At 42.9% G+C, this 18524-nt stretch overlaps 1 protein-coding gene across 1 annotated transcript; it reads right to left on the bottom strand.

Annotated features, from left to right (window-relative positions):
- Positions 1-2391: 2391 nt before the first annotated feature.
- Positions 2392-17315, bottom strand: rnf168 (ring finger protein 168). The gene is made up of 9 exons (XM_080772011.1): positions 17073-17315; positions 14626-14840; positions 13703-13904; positions 10734-10807; positions 8789-8968; positions 8273-8370; positions 6793-6871; positions 6350-6548; positions 2392-3481 (listed from the first exon to the last, which is right to left on the bottom strand). Exons 2-9 carry the CDS (start codon positions 14788-14790, stop codon positions 2976-2978), a joined length of 1503 nt encoding a protein of 500 aa, XP_080628137.1. The 5' UTR covers positions 14791-14840; positions 17073-17315; the 3' UTR covers positions 2392-2975.
- Between the last annotated feature and the right edge of the window lie 1209 nt (positions 17316-18524).

Genomic DNA, 18524 nt, shown 5'->3' with positions numbered 1-18524 from the left:
ACGTAGGCCAGTTGTTGGATTACTCACGTCCACACACGGCCCTGTGGGAATCAATGGCCCTTTACAAGATGACTCTGTGAAGTGAAGTCACCTTATGACCAAATAAGGACACGAATGATCTTAATGTGACAGAAAGGAGACTGGCTCACGTAACTACAAACATAAAAAAAGAAAGGAAAGAAAAGAAAAACGTTGGCAAGGGGAATAAATGGTAAAATTATAGTTTGTCTTTTCTTGCCTCGAAAATGAGCTGAAGGGGTTTACCCTTTCCAATAAGGTACTAATATATATATATATGCATGGTTTCCTCCACCTATATATATATATATATATATATATATATATATATATATATATATATATATATATATATATATAGGTGGAGGAAACCATGCAATGCAACAACCTGCTCAGTCTTGTTCAAGGATAAATCAGCACAAACCTCTATTCATGGGTTGGTTTTAACCCATGCATTAGACCTGAGGACGATTCTACAAATGTCTTCTAAATGCTGACAGTCGTTCTCAAACATTTTCACGTCAAGGACCCCCAAAAATATATGAAAATTGACCGCCGACCCCCATCTGATAATATGTCGTTCCAGGGACCCTCGCAGAAGCAAAGATTTGAGTTAAAAAAAAAACGTTCGCTCTGAAAGAATATATTACTCAAAGATTTGCGGCACATTTTCAAGATTTTTCTAAAATAGCGTGCCGCGCTACGAGCTTGTAGATCTGCTATTTTTCAATAGCTAACGTATAACATATTGTTTCCCAAACAGTGGGTCTGGACCCAATTGTGGGTCCCTTAATTTTTTTGTTTCCTAAAATGTTTTGGTTTTAATTATTATAATTTCAAAACATTTTCAAAAAAACGTTCCGCCCAAAGAAAATAAAACATTTTTCATGACTTAAAACCAAATGCAATGAGTTCAGTAAACGCCATGAAGAAAATGAAAAATCTATAGAAAGTCCATAAATTAGAAAAACAAAATGTTTAAAGAAGTAGCCGATCTATAAGTTCACAACGTGGTGTGAAGTGACGCGTTGTTGAGCTTGTAGATCTGCTATTTTCACTAGCGTGGGTCCCGGGGGGAGATTTCTCTTTTGGGTCCCGGGGGCTAAAAAGGTTTTGGGAACCACTGCTATAAACACAGAAAACCTCCTGTTCAACACAATCCAAAGACTTAAATCGCCATCACTGAATATCTGAGTTATTTCTGGTTTTCCTATCAATAGCTCTGCAAATCCAACAACCACACACCTTCACTTGTCTTTCAGTAACCTCCTGTATTAGGTATGACGATTACTAATACTACTATACTCCCTTTATGAAGCTAGCTTTCCCCCTCTAATAAAACAATATCAAGTTGGATTTTCAATGGTGGAATAATTTGGACCCCCCCATCGCTATCAGGGAGAGTGCAATATGTGATGATAAGACATATTTCAGTGTCTTCCCCTTGCCTGCATCTCATTCGCCCCTCAAATCTAAGATCATTCTAGGACTCAACTTTGCCATTTTAAATTCCGCTCATGAACAACTTTAGATTTATCATTAAGAGTCTCTTTGCATTAATCTACCGTAAAAAAAAAAAAAAGTTTGTCGTGTCAGAGGCCTCAGGTTGGTCTCACCAACCAGTTTTAAAACTCCTAACATTTTATTTTTTTTACAAAAAGGCCTTTTTATCCCCTAAGGCAGCACAAGTGCATCCAATACCAAATATGTATGTTATTTGTTTCATTGCTCCGTTGCTCTGTTATCACTTACAGTAACTGTATACAAGCACTTTGTACATAACTTTAAAAAGTTATAAAAACAGTGCTAAATAAGATTATTATTATACAAGATTTTGCAGACTCCGCTGCCATAGCTGAATGGGTATAGAGGCCAAAATAGGAGGTCCCACTCCGGAGTTCGCCCCACGGTTTCCCTGAGTGACGGCCAAGCTACACCAGGCAATTTTGCGCGCGTGCGTATGCGTTTACTGCGCGCGTTTACTGTGTGCGTACAGTGCGTTTGGATAGGACCAATATATGTCAATGATACCAGCTACACCAGACGCACGGATACCGCGGGCCATCCTACGCGTTCTCTAAAAATAGGATCGGTTCTAATCTTTTACGTGCGTATGCCCCCATGCGCGCGTATCTATATATCCTCCCGGAAGGTCCCGTACAGATCTGCCGCGCACCAAAGATCTGGTGTAGCCAAGGCATTTGGCTTACCCACGCACGGTCTGCGCGTTTAGAGTGAACACGCGAGAAAAGCCTGGTGTAGCTTGGCCGTAAGAAAGACACTTATCTCCCAGTTGCTCGCCGGGCTCTGTATATAAATGGCTCCCAATAGTCAGGAAGGGTAAGTTCAGATGTCATTTATCAGTTTGGGACCAAAGAAATGACCAAAGTAACGCTGAAATAAAGCTATAAATGTAAAGGAAGCAAATCACAGCAAAGCAGCGTTGCTACAGATGAAGCATCTACTTCAGAAATGTCCAGCCAGCGGCAGAACGCGCCACGGCTACAGGGCTGCAAGCACCCGGGGAATCAAATGTTAGAACTTTCATGGAATATAAGGCAGACTTGGGGTCCGTCCTCTCGCTGCGCTACCTGTGGAAGGAGCACATGTCCAAAGAGGAGTTCAATACCATGGCTTTATACAGGTTGTTGTGTTTTTTTTAGTCCCGTTTAAATTGTTATACGGGAATTATTGTGATTCCAGTCCCAAGTGACAGGACAGGTGGGAGCCCATGCTGGACAACAAACCGTGCAGAAACATTGTTCTTTGACTTTCTAAAAGGTTAAATAAAAGTTCATAAAACAAGTTTCCGATAACCAAAAAGTAAAAATGTCTTTCAACGGCTAAATATGTTTTAATACCTCTCTGGAGCTGTTCAGGGTTTGAACCTCCTGGCAGCATTTATAAATACCGTACAGAACACCTCACACACTGCCTCCAAACATAAAATTCTATCCTCAGTGTTTTCCTCGCCTGTCGAACATCTCCTTGAGCGTCGTCTGTTTCCTGGGCGTCTCTGATCGACTTCTATTGGTGCCAGCTGTGGCCCCGGTCTTACTGGCACCAGGACTGTTCCCAATGCGCCTTTTGGGACGGTCTTCACTACTGGGGCTTTCTCGAAGGCCGTAGGCATTTTCGGAACCCTTGCTGCGGTCTGTGGCTCTGTGCTTGTCCTCTCTGTCCAGGGTCTTCTGAAGGAGAAGCGCCAGCCTCCTGTCCTCTTCCTCCTGATGCCTGCGCTGTGCCATCTCCTCCTCGAGCTGCTGCTGGAGCAACTCGTGGAGCTGCAACGGGGAGGAGAGCGATGAAGAGGAGGAGGAGGAGGAGGAGGAGGAGGAGGAGGGAGGGGATGAGCACGGTCGCTTGGTACACCTCTCCAGATCCATTTCAGAAGCCTTTCTCTTTCCAGAAGAGGCCATCGCTCCGTCTCTGTCTGAGTGACTCTGGACAGACCCCACATCAGCTGGTGGATGGCGAGAGAGGAGAGGAGAGGAGAATAAGTGAGGGTCGTTTTCACATACAGTATGCTGTTAAAATCATGCTTCAGAGTACCATCGTGTCCCGTTTTCAATGAAAACAGCATGAATGGTTGTTGTTTGAACAACACTGTACCCATATTAGTCAATGTCACTGAAAATAGACGATCTAAAACAGTCATTACGACGTCATCAAGGTCCGCCAAGGTACATTTTGTTCGACTAAATCAACTGTAGATTTAGTCGACTGAAACTAGACTAACACTAAAACATTCCAGGTGACTAAAATGTGACTAAAAAACTAAGTGAAAACTATTCAAGAGACTATGGACTAAATCTAAAAATTTAATTTGCTGCCAAAAACAACACTGGAAGGAGTCAATGATGCCTCTAATTTTGCATCGGTCTGAACAAAAGTAATTCATTAATTTTTTAAGAGCCTGCTCAGGGACTACAGATGAAATGTAGCTTTGGCTTAGGGCCGATTCATACTCCTATTTTACAGCCGAATAACAGTCGGTTCGGCCTACCACCATGTGACGTCATTTGAGGTTCGGGGGGGGGGGGGCCTAAAGTCGGCTCTACGGTGCTAGCACTACAGCGCCGAAACAGCGGTAAAATAGGAGTATGAATCGGCCCTAACTCTGGCCCATTTACATTGAGGTGATGTTGATTAATGAGCTTTGTCCCTGTCAATTTTCTTTAAATAATAATAATAATAATAATAAAAATAAAATAAAAATAGGCTGAGCCTGCACGAGTGGTGTGCGTGAAATTGGAACGATACAGAGAAGAAATTGGAACGATACAGAGAAGAAATTGGAACGATACAGAGAATAAATTGGAACGATACAGAGAAGAAACTGGAACGATACAGAGAAGAAACTGGAACGATACAGAGAAGAAAGTGGAACGATACAGAGAAGAAACTGGAACGATACAGAGAAGAAACTGGAACGATACAGAGAAGAAACTGGAACGATACAGAGAAGAAACTGGAACGATACAGAGAAGAAATTGGAACGATACAGAGAAGAAATTGGAACGATACAGAGAAGAAATTGGAACGATACAGAGAAGAAACTGGAACGATACAGAGAAGAAACTGGAACGATACAGAGAAGAAATTGGAACGATACAGAGAAGAAACTGGAACGATACAGAGAAGAAAGTGGAACGATACAGAGAAGAAACTGGAACGATACAGAGAAGAAATTGGAACGATACAGAGAAGAAACTGGAACGATACAGAGAAGAAACTGGAACGATACAGAGAAGAAACTGAAACGATACAGAGAATAAATTGGAACGATACAGAGAAGAAACTGGAACGATACAGAGAAGAAATTGGAACGAACAATGCAGCTGGTAATTAATTGATTTCATCAATTTGGGCTTGTTTTATTATTATCATGTACTGTACACTGGCCTGCTGTGAACACATTGACACCACCTGTTCAACCGTTAGATAATGACAAGTTAAATGCTTTACTAATCTAATTACCGACGTCTAATAATTCTAATCTAATAATGATGTAACTTAGATAACATTTTATGTAGACATAGCACTCTATAGTACTATATACTGTACACGCATAGTTTCATTATATAGATATTCCACTGTTAGGTTCTTAGCTCACGTATGATTCATGATGACTATACATGTTTCTTTTTTCTTGCTTACTGTAAACCACTCTGGATTAAGAGCGTCTGCTAAATGCCTAAATTGTAAATCGTACTCTACTGCGTCTTTCAAAAAATATTCTATCATTTTTTTCAAAAGGTTAGTGAAAACAGGGCTTTGTTTAGAATACATTTTGCGATAAATTAACATAACGCTTTACTGTGCCTTGTTGTTGTTGCACAGTCATCCTGCCAGAAGCAGTGTTGTTTTTGGCAGCAAATTTTGATTTTAGTTTTAGTCATAGTCTCTTGAATAGTTTTAATTTAGCTTTAGTCACATTTTAGTCACCTGGAATGCTTTAGTGTTAGTCTAGTTTTAGTCGACTAAATATCATATCAAGATTTTAGTTAGACTAAATATGCCGTTGATTCAGTCGACAAAAATGTATTTTGGCGGGCCTTGATGCCGTCGTAATGGCTGATTTTACACTTGCTGAAAATAGCCGATCTACAAGCTGCGACAAGCAACGCGTCACAGATCTGCTATTTTCAGCATGCAACCAAGTGTAAAATGACTCATACTGGATCCACTAGTCCCTTCCTAACATTTTAGTCAGTGTATTTTGTCTTAGTTTTAGTCATCATAGCTTAGTTTTTATTTAGTTCCCATTAAGTTTTCGTCAGTGAAAAAAGGTTAGTCGACGAACATTTTCAGTTTTTTTTTTTCTTCGATTTAGTCGACGAAAACAACACAGAGTCCAGAACAGCTCATGCTGAACTGGGCCCGTCTAATCTTGTTTATTTTACTGATTTAAGCAATATTACACGAGAGGGTGTGGGTTAACGTGATTATTGCCACGACAGGGATGCAGTCAGGAACGAGACGGAGTCGAGTTCCGCAAGCATCACTGAAGTGGCAATAATCACGTTAACCCACACCCTCGAGTGTAATATTGCAATTCTACCACAGTTACCCTTAAAACAAAGAAAGAATATCTTTTTTTAATGACAGATGTAGTCACTACGACCACAAATGTCCCAATAAACTAGCTAGCCTAGCCACCGAGTTTGCTAGCACTCTGGGAGAACAGAGCGGCTGAATTATTTGTTTTGATTAGGTGGTGGTGTGTGGTGGTTTAACCACCGGCTAGAAGGCTGTTTCAACCAATCAAATTGCTTCCTCGAAACGACCTGTGGTAGAATATACAATAGGTTTGAAGTGTTTCCCATACCCGACTGGTGTTTATATGGTAGTGCTGGTTCCAATGTTCCTAACGAGGCTGCTGCCGTAGGCCTGGATGGAGTGGTGGAATGATCCGTCTCCTGGCCATAGTAGTCCAGCCGGGGCATGGGACACTCTGACGGGTCCCTGGGACACTCAGACGGCTCCCTGGAAAGCCACGTCGAGCCCTGGGAGTGGATGATGTTCTCCTGGAGGTGAAAACAAACATTTTAACCCATTTTAGACCTACCTGAGAACAGACAGAAGTCTTCTAAATCCTGACCTTTTCCCGAAAACCCTCATGCTTCTATGTCAGTGGTTCTCAACCCATTTCATGTCAAGGACCCCCACAATTATCTGTATCTGGTCGGAGACAATCCCTCCTACACATACAGCCCTATGCCTTTTGAACAAGGCATTGTTCAATTTGCAAATCTCTTGGTCAGCTCTCACCTTGTTAGCCCTGAAGGAGGATGTTGGACTGGAGTCGGATGAACTGGCGGAGACCCTAAGTGGAACTGGAGAAAAGAACCTGCGCACGTCACACACACACACACACACGCACGCACACACACACACACACATTAAAAGGTTAAAAAAAAACACACCAATAGTGATAGTGTACATCTCACGTGTTGCAACATGTCGCCAGTAGATCTACTATTTTTGCTAAATGTTCACCCCTTTTATGACAAGCCTAGAATAGGGACACTAGGGTTGAATTTAACAGGAGCGTTAAGCTGCAATACATACAGTACAAAAAAAAAGGCTAACAACCCACGATGCGCAAGTTGTTACAAGCAACATGCTTGTAATTTACCTTGTATTCAATTACAAGCAAAACCTGCTTGTAAATGTACAAGCAGGTTTTCTGAACGACTTGCACATCAGTTGTAATAATATTGTGGTTAGAAATCTCCGCCAACTGATTTGTCTGGGTAGTGTACATGCAAATGCAATGTATGGGCTAATAGTGGGTAAAAAAGTACCCACTAAATAAATATAAATAAAAAAATCACCCCAGGGATTTTGCCAGCTGACTTTGTGTCGTTTTGATATTGAGTTACATTTTATAATGTCTTGTTTGAGAAGAAAAACACATATATATATCTTTGGATAAATTAGTGCTTTTACACAGTCAGTTGATGCTTCATGTCCAAATAGCTGGAGTGGGTTTGTATTATTTCTGCAACACAGTTCTTATGAAAATCTAAGATTTGCCTTCAGGGATTCCACAAATCGACGGGGTGGTTTGTTTACTTAATTCTGGAACACAGTTCTTAAAATCTAAGATTTGCCTTTGGGGAGTCCTAGAGACCAAAGATTAAGTGCCAGGCTGTGACGCAGGGCGATAGTGACCTCTAGTGGCTACGGTGCTCTATTGTCAGAAGATGTATCAGATGGAGAGGTCGTCCCTGATCATCTGGGGTTACGTGAGACTATTCAATACAACACATAATTAACTATTATGTGACCAAATGACGACACATACTGTACACAGCATGTGCAACAAGAAGATATCTCTTCTTTTTTTTTTATATATATTTTTTATCCCACAATTTTGTAACCCATTTTTCACCCCTGTGCCAATCATCTACTGTGATCCTGGGCTCTACACACCCTCCGCCAATCTGGGGAGAGCAACGGACTTAACTCGTGCTCCCTTCATGCCTGAGTGTCCAAGTTGCTCCTTTACACCTGACAGGGGGGAGTTTCCCTGGTTGGACGTAGCGCGTGGAAGGAACACGTTATTCCAACCAGTTCCTTTCCCCTCCATCAGGCGCCCCGGCTGGCCAGGGGGAGGCAGTTTAGAGACCAGGATTACTGCATGTTTTTGTGAGGGTATCTACCCTAAGATATCTCTTCTTGAGTAATATTTAAGGTGCTTGTAGTTAGTGTCAGCTAAATGTGCCAATAGTATTAGTTAAGGTACTTCTGTATGTCTCCAGAGGTTTTGAGTTTCTTCTTGGCCGCTGATCCGATTGGACTGGTTCGAGCGTTGATCTGAGACTCTGAGATGGGACTGGTGTTCTGCAGGAGAGAGAGAGAGAGATATTTAATTTTACACACACACATACTACAGTATATACAGTACATGTACGTATATAAATGACATACACACACATGTCCATGTAAGGGCTGTCAAAGTTAACCCATTTAGGCCTAACGTCGAAATTAAAAAAATGTCTTAATCCTCCAGTTTTCTGAAGTACCCATGTCTCAGTGGTGCTGCTCAATATTTCATATCAAGGACCCCACAAATTATTATGTAATATGCGGCCGACCCCCATCTGAAAACATGTTGTTCCAGGGACCCCTCAGAAGCCAGTAAAGTAATGATGATCGAATCGACAATGGCTCTGCTTGGCTGGTCATTCAAATGTATTCGTGTCTTTCCATCACGCACGGTCGCACGCACACTCACACACTCTCACACTCTCACACACACCAGTTCGAGGCTGAGCAGCTTGGCCAGTCTCTCATCGTCCTCCAGTTGTCTCTCTCTGCCCTCCTGTCTCCTCCTCTCCTCTGCCAGCCTCTCCTCCTCCTGCTCGGCCAGGAGCCCTTTGATGTACTCCTCGCTGGCCGACCTCTCGGCGTCCTCTACGGCACGTTTCTCCTCGACATGCTGAGAGGAGAGGAGGAGATGAGCAAAGCAGTGTTCATTTGAAGACGAAAAATGTCCGTCGACTATCTTTTTCCACTGACCAAAAAACGAAATGGAAAACTAAAAACTAAAACTTTTGCTTTGGGCCCTCCTTTATTGACTGGGTTAAAACGTTATTATATCACAGCCCCAAGGCCAGAATTACTACTAATGGTCAAATATCAGCCAGTTTCCCTTTGAGTAGGTCGAGTAGGCAGGGCTGTCCGCTATCCCCTGGCCTCTTCGTCGCGGCCATCAAGCCTTTGGCGGAGGCCGTGAGACAAAATACAGATATAAAGGGATTCCAGGTGGGGCAATAGAGCGCCGCAGTCCCTCCGCCTTTCAGATAAACAAGTGGCCCAGGAAATGAAACCCCAATGCATTCTCCCATCGGCACTTCTAATATAATTTATTTAAAGACGGTTACGCCGCGGACAAAGCCAACTCGGATCGTGACAAATCATGACAATGAACACAATGTTTTGGGCCGATCAAATAATTTATAAGACGAAAAACAAAACAAATAGTGTTGTCTCCTGACTTTCTTTTCTTCTTTCTAATGATTTGATCGGCCCAAAACATTGTGTTCATTGTCAGGATTTGTCACGATCCGAGTTGGCTTTGTCCGCGGCGTAACCGTCTTTAAATAAATGATATTAGAAGTGCCGATGGGAGAATGCATTGGGGTTTCATTTCCTGGGCCACTCGCTTTTCTGAAAGGGGGAGGGACTGCGGCGCTCTATTAACTCATAAAATAAATCTTTTTGCCAATGATGTATGTCTGACCTTAACAGACCCAGCTAAATCCCTTCCTAAATTGCAAAGCCTGATTGAGGATTATGGCGTTATTTCAGGTTATAAACTTAATTTTGATAAATGTGAAATACTCCCTCTTACTAATTCTGATTACACAATCCATCAACAAATAACCCCTTTTAAATGGTCCCCAGACGGCTTTAAATATCTGGGCATAATGGTAGACAGGGATGTGAAGAATCTCTTTAATCTTAATTATACTGTGCTACTTAATAAAATAGAAGAGGATTTGAATAGATGGACACATCTACCTATCACTTTGATTGGCAGAATTAATGTTTTGCCCAGGCTGATGTATCTTTTTTCAATCCCTGCCAATCCCAGTACCTCAAGGTTTCTTTAAATCCTTGAATAAGGTTAGAGATTTTCTGTGGAACAATAAAAACCCACGGGTGTCTACGGAAAAACTTACATGGGATTATTGTGAGGGGGGTCTTAAATTGTCCAATTTCAAAATATATTACTTATATTACCGTTTCCTCTCTTTTTAAGGGTAATGATGCCCCCTCCTGGGTTCAAATTGAAATGCATGTCCAGTTGTCCAGTTGACTAAAATGTGACTAAAACTAAATGAAAACTATTCCAAGAGACTATGACTAAAACAAAATAATAAATAATAACTAAATAATTAAACTAATTTGCTGCCCAAAAACAACACTGGAGCAAAGGGAGGGGAGAAGGGATGAAAGTGGGGGACGAGAGAATGGAAGAAAGTAAAGTCAATATTTCAAATGAATCCATTATGGAAGGTGTTTTCACATTATTGTTCACGATATATATATGTATTACATTGTTCATGGAGTTCAATAACAATTATATGAGGCGTATTTATGCAGTTGATTGATGAACACCGTCCATTATATGAAGTGTGTTCACATACTGTAACAATGTATGGTTTTATATTGAAGATACTGGCTGGTGATGGAGTTACCTTACTGATCTGATCTTCATACTCCCTCCTCACTTCTCCTGGTTCACTGACCCTGGGAGGTCTGGAGAGACTTACTGCACACACACACACACACACACACACACACAGTGAAACACTTATCTCAACAATTAACCCATTCTGACTAGCTAAGAAATGTAAATGTATTATGTGGCTTTAGCAGTCCACAAGTATTCTGACCACCTGTATGTCTGAATACTATGTCTGAATTATTACAATAGTAGTACAAAAACAAGGAAATGTAAGTATCACAGATATGAATTGACTGTAGTAACAAGAGAAGTCCTGAAAGGAAAACCACAAAATGATACAGCCCGTACAAACAAAACCTTTATAGTTAATTCTATGACTTTCCGTTTTTTTTTTTTCGGGTGGCAGCCATATTGGATTGCGCAATATGGCAGTACCATGGGGCGCCAATCTTGGCACCCATCTTAAAATGATTAAGTACGGTGTGGACAACATCTGTGCCAAATTTGGCGAATTTGCGAGAATCTGAACCAAAAAATCCCCGGGGCCCCCCACTAAAGTGTCAATAAATTCAGATTCTTCCGACTGTTTTAGAACTGGTCCCATTTTATCATAACATATCACCATACTCGTCTGTCTGTCCCAGTGTTGTTTTTTATTTTAGTTTTAGTCATAGTCTCTTGAATAGTTTTCATTTCGTTTTAGTCACCTGTAATGTTTTAGTCTAGTTTTGGATGATTTTACACTTGCTGAAAATAGCCAATCTACGAGCTCACAATGCGTCGCGTTGTGACGCGGTGTGAGCTCGTAGATTGGCTATTTTCAGCATGCAACCAAGTGTAAAATGACTTATAGTGGATCTCTTGTCCACTAGTCCCTTCCTATAACATTTTAGTCTAGTTTTTTATTTCTTGACGAAATTGTCGATATATTTAGTCTTAGTTTTAGTCATCGTAGCTTAGTTTTTTATTTCGTTACCATTTAATTTTCGTCAGTGAAGAAAGGTAGTCGACGAACATTTTCCGTCATAGTTTTTAGTCGACGGAAACAACACTGGTCTGTCCCTCCCTACCTTGGTGTTCGTCTCCTCTGTCCTCCTGTCCTCTGACAACAACACCGGTCTGTCCCTCCCTACCTTGGTGTTCGTCTCCTCCGTCCTCCTGTCCTCTGACAACAACACCGGTCTGTCCCTCCCTACCTTGGTGTTCGTCTCCTCCTGTGTCCTCCTGTCCTCTGACAACACCACCACTGGTCTGTCCCCTCCCTACCTTGGTGCTCGTCTCCTCCTGTGTCCTCCTGTCCTCTGACAACACCACCACTGGTCTGTCCCCTCCCTACCTTGGTGTTCGTCTCCTCCATCCTCCTGTCCTCTGACAACAACACTGGTCTGTCCCTCCCTACCTTGGTGTTCGTCTCCTCTGTCCTCCTGTCCTCTGACAACACCACCACTGGTCTGTCCCTCCCTACCTTGGTGTTCATCTCCTCCGTCCTCCTGTCCTCTGACAACAACACCGGTCTGTCCCTCCCTACCTTGGTGTTCATCTCCTCCGTCCTCCTGTCCTCTGACAACAACACCGGTCTGTCCCTCCCTACCTTGGTGCTCGTCTCCTCCTCCGTCCTCCTGTCCTCTGACAACACCACCACTGGTCTGTCCCCTCCCTACCTTGGTGCTCGTCTCCTCCTGAGTCCTCCTGTCCTCTGACAACACCACCACTGGTCTGTCCCTCCCTACCTTGGTGCTCGTCTCCTCCTGTGTCCTCCTGTCCTCTGACAACAACACCGGTCTGTCCCTCCCTACCTTGGTGTTCGTCTCCTCCGTCCTCCTGTCCTCTGACAACAACACCGGTCTGTCCCTCCCTACCTTGGTGTTCGTCTCCTCCGTCCTCCTGTCCTCTGACAACAACACCGGTCTGTCCCTCCCTACCTTGGTGTTCGTCTCCTCCTGTGTCCTCCTGTCCTCTGACAACAACACCGGTCTGTCCCTCCCTACCTTGGTGTTCGTCTCCTCCGTCCTCCTGTCCTCTGACAACACCACCACTGGTCTGTCCCTCCCTACCTTGGTGTTCGTCTCCTCCTGTGTCCTCCTGTCCTCTGACAACAACACTGGTCTGTCCCCTCCCTACCTTGGTGTTCGTCTCCTCCGTCCTCCTGTCCTCTGACAACAACACTGGTCTGTCCCTCCCTACCTTGGTGTTCGTCTCCTCCTGTGTCCTCCTGTCCTCTGACAACACCACCACTGGTCTGTCCCTCCCTACCTTGGTGCTCGTCTCCTCCGTCCTCCTGTCCTCTGACAACACTGGTCTGTCCCTCCCTACCTTGGTGTTCGTCTCCTCCTCCGTCCTCCTGTCCTCTGACAACACCACCACTGGTCTGTCCCTCCCTACCTTGGTGCTCGTCTCCTCCTGTGTCCTCCTGTCCTCTGACAACAACACCGGTCTGTCCCTCCCTACCTTGGTGTTCGTCTCCTCCGTCCTCCTGTCCTCTGACAACAACACCGGTCTGTCCCTCCCTACCTTGGTGCTCGTCTCCTCCTGTGTCCTCCTGTCCTCTGACAACAACACCGGTCTGTCCCTCCCTACCTTGGTGCTCGTCTCCTCCTGTGTCCTCCTGTCCTCTGACAACAACACCGGTCTGTCCCTCCCTACCTTGGTGTTCGTCTCCTCCTGTGTCCTCCTGTCCTCTGACAACACCACCACTGGTCTGTCCCTCCCTACCTTGGTGTTCGTCTCCTCCTGTGTCCTCCTGTCCTCTGACAACACCACCACTGGTCTGTCCCTCCCTACCTTGGTGTTCGTCTCCTCCTGTGTCCTCCTGTCCTCTGACAACAACACCGGTCTGTCCCTCCCTACCTTGGTGTTCGTCTCCTCCGTCCTCCTGTCCTCTGACAACAACACCGGTCTGTCCCTCCCTACCTTGGTGTTCGTCTCCTCCTGTGTCCTCCTGTCCTCTGACAACAACACCACTGGTCTGTCCCTCCCTACCTTGGTGTTCGTCTCCTCCTGAGTCCTCCTGTCCTCGGATGCGTCTCTGACATTGCAGAGGGAAGGCGGCCTGGATCCGCGTCCACAGCTCCGTGTTCACCAGAGTGTTCTTCCGGCTGTGCAGACGAGACCACGTGGCCACTCTCTTCCTGCACAGGGGACAGCACATGGATGCCTTGTCTGCCGACTCCAGGAAACACTCCTGACAAGAAGACAAGGAAAACAGCAATGTTAGGGGCATTTTAGAATGGTTTTTAATATTTAATAATATCATGTCTATGTCCCTCTTATTTCTAATGGTTTGAAAGCAGTTTTAGCTGCATGTCCTGTCCTGAGGTGGTAGGGGTGCTGATATGCAGATTATTTAATATTTGAGTCATTATAATACTGATGCTAGATGAAACCAGGCTTGTTTCCAGTCCATGCCAGCTTGGAAAAATCAACAATGGCGGACATTGTAAACAAAGTGGAAATGCAAATTTGGAACTGAAGACTGGAAGAAGGAGGAATTATACAAACTTAAGTAGGACCGTGGCATTGATGACATCAGTGGAACAGTGGAAAAAGGTAGTCGACGAACATTTTTCGTCTTAGTTTTAGTCGACGAAAACAACACTGCACCAATGATATCAAGTCAACGCCCAATACAGAAAACTTCAATACAGACTTTCACTTTGAAAAGGTGCAACAAAATCCTGGCAAGAAATGTTGGCCAAGTAAATTGTCGAAATGATCACCACGCAGATGTAGTTCCGTATAAATTGGAAATATAATTCCCAATCCCCCCCAAGTGAAGTTCAGATAAAATGTGTTCCATCCACAGACAGACAGAAAGAACAGCCAGACACACACACACACACAGACACAGACAGACAGGTTCAGACAGATGTATAGTATACAGGGAGAGAACGTTAAAAGTGAACCTTGCAAAAGGTGTGTTCACAAGGAAGAGTCACTGGCTCCAGAAAGATGTCCAGACAGATGGGACAGAGACAGTCTTCCCGGGACAGACCCCTAGCTCCTCCACGCTCCCCTGCTCCCCCCTGGGTGGACAAGCTGGACACCTCAACCTGGGACACCGGTGGCATCGCTCTATTCGCTCCCCCTCTCAACACGGTTCACTACGGTCCTGCGAGAGCTGAAGGAAAAAGTCACAAGTTGAGATGCATTATTCAATCAATCTATTATTTGTTTTATTGAGAAAAATCGGTTTGAGGGAAAAGGAAGTTGCCGCCCCGTTGTTCCTGCCTGTCGATATCATCCGCTCCCGACAGGATCATATACCCTAAATGAAATGGTGCCCAGACTATATATCAATAGAGACGGCACCCGGAGGAAACCCTGAGGCGAAATGGCCCGAATTTGGTATTGCAGCGCCAAACTTGCATTTGCATATTATGACTGATAATACGAAAGTAAAAGTCAGACTTAATAAAAATACATATTATTGATCCAAGGCTAGTATTACCGGTGAATTGAGTACAATGAAGGCCTCCTGCCTGGGGATATGCGTTACCATAATGATAATCCCCCTTTTATCAGTACTTTGACTGTGCTACCTGCTAATAAAGTATTCAATCAATCACAACAAATACTATAAAGTGCATTGATTGATTGATTGATTGAAATATTTATTAACAGTTTGCAGAATTACAGTACATTTCAAGCACAAACTCAATACAAAGACTGTTAACTGTGAGTGGACGACCCAATTAAGCCTTACACTTGTTTACAACAGGGTCCACATTGTTCAATTCATCAAAACATTTAGAGACAAACAAATAGACACTTCTATGTAGTTAAAGAACAGAACAGGAATTCATTCATATAGGAAGCAAAAAGGGATAAAATACATATACAGTGAGGGGAAAAGGGGGGTAAAGGAAAAAGGAAGACAGAGTGTAGGGCGCCTGCACACAACACCATGCGTTGATGCCATGTGTGCACATGTGCAGGCACCCATCACCACGTCCATACAAAAACACAGTACAACAGATAAAAGAAGGACAAAGTGCAGGGCGCCTGCACACAACACCATGCGTTGATGCCATGTGTGCATATGTGCAGGCACCCAACACCACGTCCATACAAAAACATAGTACAATCCAGATAAAAATTCAGCTTTTACAGAGGCAAATACTAAACCAGTGGATAGACCTGGCGTTGTGTATGCCTGCCTGGCTGGCTGGTCAAATGTGATAATTTAAATTCGTTTTTGAGATATTTGATTGTGTACACAAACTCTTGACTCGAGTGGTACTTTAGTTCTTCACACACTTGTTTATTATGAAATGTGAAGCCAAATATGAACATGCAAAGAGAAATATATCATGCATGCATGGTGAAATATTATCGTATGTAAAAACTTCTATATAGGCAAACTGTTCTTTGGCTATATAGAAGTGTCTATTTGTACGTCTCTAAATGTTTTTGATGAATTGAACGAGGTGGACCCTGTTGTAAACAAGTGTAATGCTTTATTGGGTCGTCCACTCACAGTTAACAGTCTTTGTATTGAGTCGTGCTCGAAATGTACTGTAATTCTTGCAAACTGTTAATAAATATTTCAATCAATCAAATCAATCAATCATGTGGTGGGTTAGAACTTTGATTGATTGATTGAAGTAGAATTACAGTACAATTCAAGCTCAACTCAATATGAAACTGTTAACTGTGGACGACACCATAAACTTTACATAAAGCGTTACACTGGTTTACAATAGGGTCCACCACCACCATGTTCAATTCATCATAACAGAGACCTACAAATATACACTTCTATATAGCCAAAAACAGGAAATCATCATAGGAGGTAAAAAAAAAAAAAAAAGGAAAAACAAAACATATACAGTGAGGAGCCAAAAGCGTTTTGATTGATTGAAATAGTTATTAACAGTTTGTAGAATTACAGTACATTTCAAGCACAAACTCAATACAGAGACTGTTAACTGTGAGTGGACGACCCGGCCAATTAAGCATTACACTTGTTTACAACAGGGTCCACATTGTTCAATTCATCAAAACATTTAGAGACATACAAATAGACACTGATGAGTGGGGGATTCAGATTTGACAGGGGCCAGTTTCGAATTGGAGTCGTTCATATAGGTGCCCTTTGAGGGCGGTTTTGAAGGAGTCAAGGGATTCGCATGTCTTAATGACTGTTGATAGGGCGTTCCACATTTTGATGGCATGGGAGCGAAAATAATGTAGTCCCTTGTTTGTGCCGAATCTGTGCTATAGAGTTAAGACGACAATTAAACAGTTAACGTAATAATTAATTAGTGTGACAGCTCAAACTATTCATCTATTAAAGTCCACTGAAAACAAACAGGGAGGGTACTGATAATAAAAAATAGAGGCTACTCACCCGGACATTAGATAGACGTAAACAAAAACAAATCCGTGCTAGCCAACAGGCTAACGAAATAAGAGCTAAAGCTCTGTCTCACTGTGAGTAAAAGTACTATAAACAACCACGACGTATTAATATTGAACACAAATCGTGTTCCTATTACACGACACAACAAATGTCGGGAAAAAATAAATCAAACCAATTGTAATATAAAGCGATATTAATATACAGCTGCTTATAAACATGGAGCATGGTTGGGACAAGTTGGGACATCTTTTAGAGAAACTGAGGGCGGAACCAACATCACATTGGCCACCCCCAATATGGCGCCCTTTCAACTTTGCTCTGAACAACGCATGCGCAGTTGCCACTTGCCAGGCCCCACAACGCACACACACACACACACACACACAACAAAACAAGCACGCACGCACACACACACACACACACACACACACACACACACACACACACACAGTTGTTTTAATAGTATTTTAACCTTTATGATTTTAATGGTTATTATTATGATGCCTTCACATTTCAACGAATTATTTTGCGCAGAATTTTGTTTTTTGTTTGGGGTTTGTTTGGGGAGGGTGGGAGGGGGGGGGGGGGCAGCCAAACTTTGGACCTAGCGACTGTTTATGTACACTGATGAAATGAAAGAGGGGGGGGGGGGGAGAGAGAGAGAGAGAGAGAGAGAGAGAGAGAGAGAGAGAGAGAGAGAGAGAGAGAGAGAGAGCTCTCTCAGCGGACTTGAGAATATTGAGGGATGTGGGATAGAAACGTGAGAGGTCTCTCAGCTGATCTGTCTGCATGGATATTACTTTGTTTTTTTACAGTATGAGGTGAGTATAGCTGTTTATTATTTATTACAATTCCTATTGAGTGCTTGAATGTGATGCAAAATGTGTATAAGATCTGATTGATTGATTGAAGTATATTAACAGTTTGCAGAATGGCTACAGTAGTCATTTCACATGAAAGCACAACTCAATAGCCTACAAAGACTGTTGTGGACGACACACTGATAAAGCATTAGGCTACACTTGTTTACAACAGGGTCCACCATTTTCAATTCATCAGAACAATTAGAGATGAACAAATATATAGGCTACACTTCTATATAAAAAAATCACACCCGTGTGAAGTGAGGGGCGCTAATATATTAAAGTCTATAACTCATGTTGATTAGGTGATGGTAATGGTGATGTAAAACAAACGGTGACAAAACAAACATTGTCAATGGCGTTTTTAAAACATTATTGAACTAAAAACAAACAAACATTCTCTGTGTTGTTAATAGGATTTAATGTTTGTGTTAGGGACAAGAGGTACATTTTCCCTTCATTGTCAAATGTTTAAAACAAACATTGAACTAAAAACAAACATTAAACCTGTAGCGCTCCTCAAAAACAGGAAATCGGGTAAAAAGGGAAAGGAAACATACAGTAAGGGGGGAAAGGG

Source organism: Protomyctophum bolini (assembly GCF_963924005.1).
Source record: "Protomyctophum bolini genome assembly, chromosome: 9".
Taxonomy (NCBI): domain Eukaryota; kingdom Metazoa; phylum Chordata; class Actinopteri; order Myctophiformes; family Myctophidae; genus Protomyctophum; species Protomyctophum bolini.
The sequence above is the reverse complement of the archived record's forward strand: the minus strand, read 5'-3'. Positions and strand labels throughout refer to the sequence as shown.

Bases quoted from the DNA above. Each gene is read 5' to 3' on its own strand.
- rnf168 (XM_080772011.1), bottom strand. From the start codon at position 14,790: ATGCCACCGGTGTCCCAGGTTGAGGTGTCCAGCTTGTCCACCCAGGGG. The intron at 8,371-8,788 runs GTGTGTGTGAGA...TCTCTCCTGCAG, and splicing joins AGCTGCTCAGCCTCGAACTG to AACACCAGTCCCATCTCAGA. The intron at 6,549-6,792 runs GTGAGAGCTGAC...TTTCACCTCCAG, and splicing joins CCTCCTTCAGGGCTAACAAG to GAGAACATCATCCACTCCCA.